This window comes from Mastigoproctus giganteus, chromosome 8 (assembly GCF_048544385.1).
Source record: "Mastigoproctus giganteus isolate SK-2022 chromosome 8, ASM4854438v1, whole genome shotgun sequence".
In the NCBI taxonomy this organism is placed as follows: Eukaryota; Metazoa; Arthropoda; class Arachnida; order Uropygi; family Thelyphonidae; genus Mastigoproctus; species Mastigoproctus giganteus.
This window is the reverse complement of record NC_143582.1, coordinates 44,203,516-44,209,515: the sequence shown is the minus strand read 5'-3', so window position 1 is coordinate 44,209,515 and position 6,000 is coordinate 44,203,516. Positions and strand designations below refer to the sequence as shown.

The 6,000-nt window shown below is 34.6% G+C and overlaps 1 protein-coding gene across 1 annotated transcript in view; it reads left to right on the top strand.

Moving 5' to 3' along the window:
* The first annotated feature begins 2,643 nt into the window (after positions 1-2,643).
* Positions 2,644-6,000, top strand: part of LOC150081497 (uncharacterized) — a 337,043-nt gene continuing 333,686 nt past the window's right edge. The window contains exon 1 of the mRNA XM_090380224.1: positions 2,644-4,142. Within this exon, the coding sequence (XP_090236350.1) occupies positions 2,644-4,142 (1,499 nt within the window). The remainder of the gene's footprint in view (positions 4,143-6,000) is intronic.

The window sequence follows — 6,000 nt, the reverse complement described above, 5'->3', positions numbered from 1 at the left end:
TATCCCCTTGTATAAGGCAATGATCAGTCCACACTTGGAGTACTGTATACTGGTCTGGAGGCTTCATTTTAAGAAAGATATAGAGCTGTTGGAATGAGTACAGAGAAGGGAAACAAGATTAGTGAATGTAACAAAGGGTTGCTCTTACGAAGAAAGGCTTAAGTTTTGAAAATTACAGTGTCTGGAGACTAGGCTCCTGCAAGGTGATCTGATTGAGGTTATAAAGCCTTGAATAGTTTGAGCGTGCTCAATGCTGATGGGATTCTTCCTCTTGCTCAGAATAATCACCTGAAAGGGCATGAATTCAAATTGAGGAAAGACAGTTGTAGAATAGGTGTGCGAAAGTTTGTCTTTATGCTAACCTTCATGTCTTGCATGCTAACCTTCATGTCTTCATCAGACATGAAGGTTAGCATGCAAAACACACACTGTTTTATCAGTGATTTGCCATACCTTTCCAACTAAGATGTAGGAATTTATAGTTCTATTGTACAAGTCAATGGTGTAACCACATTTGGAATATTGTGTTCAGGTTTGGAGGCTGCATTTAAGAAAAGACATTGCACTCCTTGAAAGGATCCAGACAGGTGAAATGTTTGGTGAGAATAGCAAAGGAGCAGCTACTGTATGTGAGAAAAGATTATAAAGATGTGGGTTACAGAACTTGCAAGTAAGTCATCTCAGGGAGATCTGAATGAGCTGTATAGGGCACTAGGGGGGGGGGGAAGCATTGAATGATAATAGAATTTCCACAATGAAATGGATGCAAAAATGAGGATGCCTTATAAACTATTGAGAAAAATTAATAGTTAATAGACTGAGCCTTGGGAAGGAAACCATTGAAATAAATTGCCATTCCTGTGTGGTTGAGGGTGACAATCTCCGAAGTTTAAGGGATTAGTACCTTCTGGTGATAAGAATATGTCAGGGGGGTACAGTTTGTATAGACAAAGGTTTAATACTAACAGTGTATATGTTTTTGCTATTCAAAAATATTAACTATCTTTCACTAATGAAAGCTTGGAGAAACACCAACAGACACATTTTCTGTTTTCTTAAATTTTTCTAAATTTTATTTAGTTATATTATGTAAAAGTAGCCTCTCTCTCTCTCTCTCTCTCTCTCTCACACACACACACACAGAATCGTTGTTAAATAATGCAGAGAGAGAGAGAGACATATGCGAATTGATTACATCGCGAGGTACATATGTCATCATAGTCTCATAATCATTGTTTGCACCTGCTGTGAATCTCTAATTGTTTTGGCCAGTGTAGTATTTTACATAGGCGTAAGTATATTTGTATGTGTTCTATATGAAGTAAAGCCTCAATTTAATGGATTTTATGGGACTTGCCCATTAAACTCGAAAGAAATGTACATGATTGATTGATTGATTGCCATATTAAGAGTTGTGTATGAATGTTTTAATATTTATTTTCTGTTACTTCTATAGATATAAAGATATCAATCTAATCAGAAAAAAAAATAATGTATATATCATTTTTTATTTAAATTATATAATTATATAATATCGGTGTAGATACACCATAGTTAACTAATAAAATTAAACTATGTTCGTAGTGTAAAAGCATCATTTTAATTATATCTCAAATTGTGGCTACCTTCACACGAGATACCAGGTATTGCACTACGTCGAATAAGTAATGCTTCTCTGGTAGAGAAGACTACTGTTACTTATTCTCAGGCGCCTCTGTAGCCAGGTGGGAAGGAGCAGCAGTGCGTAGCACACGCTTCTTGATTAGACCGGGGTTCGAGCTTGTCACCACCAAATATGGAGGATGGGAAAGGTCAGGGAATGACCACCGCATATTCCCGGAGCAATATGGCCTTAGTTGCTAATGCTCCTAAAAACCAAACAACAACTTATTCTCAGTGGGCAACACCACCCAGATGGCACCGTTTCAAGGCTTGGTGGCCTATCAACGGTGGGTGGGCAGGTACCCTGGTAATGCAAACATGCCATTACAGTTGTGAAGTTAATTCCACAATATGAGAGATTGTGGAATTAACTTTGTAACTGCCTTTACATTACCCTGGTAATGCAAACATGCATTACCAGGGTAACTGCCCACTCACTGATGATAGGCCTCGAAGCTGTGAAACAGTGCTGTCTGAGTGGTGGTGGCGGCGGCGCCCCTGAGAATAAGTAACAGTAGTTTTCTCTACTAGAGAAGCGTTACTTATTCGAAGTAGTGCAATACCTGGTATATCGTTGTGAAGGTAGCCACAATTTGAGATATAATTAAAATGATGGCTTTAAACTACATACGTAGTTAATTTTATGGGTTAACTATGGTGTATCTACACTGATATTATATAGTTAATTTAAACCCATATGGAATTATGCCTTGTGCAGTTAGTCTTTAAATACATTAATTATATAATATATCATTCTTAAGTATCTTCGATTATTTATTTATTTATTTTTTTACATATATAGGTAGTCAACAAGAGGATTCATCTGTACTGTGAAGAATTTATGGATTACATTGGTTATAGTATATTTGAATTCTTTAATTTTTTAGAATGTCTTAATAACTATATAGTTCTATCTCTTTCTGGCTATGTTTAGTTTCCGTGAACTGGACAGAACTTTAGTTATAGATCTTTTACAACAAAATGGAAGCACTGGGTAGCATTGGCAAAGATGAAAGTTTATACAAACTTCATGATGCCAACCACACACTTTCATTGGACTGTTTGGAATCTAATAGAAATCCAAAATGTAGTACTGTTGTGTCTTCTTCTTTCACAAATATTGATGATGATGATGACAGTGGTGGTGGTGATCACCCCAGAAAGATTATAGATTTTAAAACTACTCCATGTATTAATCATCAAACAAGGCAAGAAACTGGAATAATGCCTGATGAATTACTAATTAATCTCAATAGTAATTCTTCAAAGTCATCAAAAAGATCACTAAAAAATGATAAACTTCAAGATATATGTCATGGTTATAGCTCATCTCCTGCCAGTCCTGAAGAAACGGAGAATAGGATCCGAGGGAAATTGATTAGACGAGAAGTTTCTTCATTCCATAGACCACATTCTGAGAAAAAAACAGCTTTTAGTTATAATTCTGGGTTTGTTAGGACTTCAAAAAGTGAAGATCATTTGCAAAAATCTTCATTAACAACTGTAAGTATTGATATAGAAGATGAAATGGCTTCTTCACTAAATACACTTTTGGATACAAAACAGGATAGTACTTCATCTGAACCATGGACCTGCACAATTTTAGCTAGTCAAGAAAATTCTAGTCCTTTTAAAGATGTACAAGCTGTAGAATTACCTGCCAGTTTATGTTTAAGTTCTAATGAAGTCTCATCTGCATCAAAAGCTAGTGTTCAAAATGAATGTATTGTAGGGACAGCACAAATGGATAATGAAGCTGAGTCATCAGAATCAGAAATAATTCCTTCAGATTCATCAACAACAATTAGAAAAGATAATAGTGATAATAGTGATGCAGAATGCACTAGCGAACAAATATCATCTATTAGCAGTTTTGATGATACAGAAAATCCAGCAGATGATTCAGATTTTGGTTCTCCTATAGAACCTCTTTCTCCTACTATTGATAGTCTTTGCCCTGAGAGCTGGAGACCATATTTAGATATTAAAGCAAAATATGTTCCTACCAATGATGAATGTAAAATTGTAACATTAAAGAATAAATGCAATAAGATATCATATTATCGTTCAGATTTTGGCAATGGATATGCTGACACTTTAACTAACAAAGATAGCGTAGAAAGAATACCATATCCACAGAGCAATTTATTATCTGTATCTAAGTTTGATTACCAGACTTGTGGAGAAAAATATGAACATTGTTTAGAGAGTCCTACTTCTTTTGGGTCGGAAGATACATTTGGAGAAGTTTCCTATCATGAATTGACTGAAAGCTGTGATGATGAATCATCCACGGAAGTTGAAGAAGAATCAGTACGGAGCGAATCACCAACAGATGATGAATCAGACATAGAAAGTTTGCACAGTTTCCATTACAGTCCAAAAGCTGTGGATATGCCATCTGCATCAAGGTTAGCAAAGAGATTGTACAACCTTGAGGGCTTTAAAAAGACAGATGTCTCACGACATTTAAGCAAAAAGTAAGTGCTGGCTTGATTTCTTTTAATTCAAAATTACTGCAGTATCTTATGAGTGTAGGATGTCAGTATTGTTTTGTTTGTCCAGGAATTTAAATATTTAATGGTTGAATTTCAATCATTAATCAAAAATATGTAATATAAATAAGTACAGTAGAGCATTGAAAATCCAAATGTCAGTAATCCGAACAATCCAGCATTTATTATTGTTTTTTTTATGCTGGTTCCATAAAAATAATTATTTTTATGGCACTAACAGAAAAAAAAAATAATAATTACAGTAAGTGCTGGTTATTGTGATCACTTTTGTGAATTGAATTTTGATTCTATTAAACGGCAATTGTAATAAGTGTAAATCGGAGGAATATTATTCACAGGCTATAAAAATTAAGATATAAAGCCCAAACTTGCACTTTTATTACCTTACTTTTTATTAACAAAATTAAATGATAATGTGAAAATCAGAAGAATGTTATCCACAGGTTAACAAATAAAAATAAATTTACGCTTACATACATAGCTTAATATATATACATTACTAACTAAATATAACACTTTGTCATCTGTTATTCAACACACTTTGTAATCTGATATGGTTTACCAATGATTTTATTCTGAATGTCAAGAAGTATTGTGAACGAGAAGGCAAAATGGGCAAGGTCTGTCTTATCCTAGACAATGCACCATCACATCCTTCAGTGGAAATATTAAACAAAATGATGACAGATTCGAGGTCATGTTTCTCCCATTAAACATTACTGCACTCCTCCAACCGATGGACCAGGGAGGAGTCATTGAAAAGTTGAAGAGAATCTATAAAAAACAAGTCTTGTTTCGTTTACTTTTAGCAGAAAGCAACGAAGAAAGCATCATAGCTTTTTCGAAAAAGCTGTCTCACGGACAGCTGCTACACGTTAGCTGACACATGGGAATCACTCACTGTGCAGAATTTAAAAAGTGCCTGGAAAAAACTGTGGCCTATTGTAGAAAAAACCATAGAAGGTGAGCAGAATTGAACTGAAGGAGATGAGGGACAAATACTGAATGAGATGATCAACACTTGTTTCAGTCAATCCTTGAATTTGAAGATTATGATGAAGGTGATGCAAAGGCATGGATGGAAAATGATATTGATGCTATAGGGCTTCTGTTTTAAGTGAAAACGAAATTGTGGATGTAAAAGAAACTGGAGCTCCTGAAAATGATATGGACGAAGACGACTACAAATAAAATGACATCAACACTGGGCCTACGCATCCTGAGGTATTTGCCACTCTTGAGACTGCAACGGCTTGGTACGAGCAACAAACTGAATGTCATCCAACTCAACTACTTTTGCTGAAAAGAGAGAGAGCAAAGAAACAAAGTTCGAAAATGGTGCAGCAAAAAATAAGTAATTATTTTCGTTAAAGCCCATACATGTATGTTATTGTGACTGAAAGTTCCATTTGTTTTGTTACCTATGAATAAAAATATGTAAGTTAAACTTAGTGATTTTATATCTACACTTACTAAACCTTTTTTTTTTTACTCTCTGGAACAGTATTTTTGATAAGTTCGAAATTCCGAACAAATAAGAAGTCCGAACTATCCCCGGTCCCAATTAGTTTGAATTATCAATGCTCTACTGTAATATAAAGTTTATATGGGATTTCTTCTTGTTTATATAATGTAATATAAACAAATTAGAAATCCCATATGAGGTTGTACGTTAAAGATAAGATTAATTGGGTAAATAGTATATTACTGGCTCTGTCAGTGGTCAAATTAAAGAACCATATATCTAGCTCGATATTCTCTCAATATTATTATTATTATTATTGCTCTTATATTATTTCTCCCTGATTGGGGGTTCCACCTC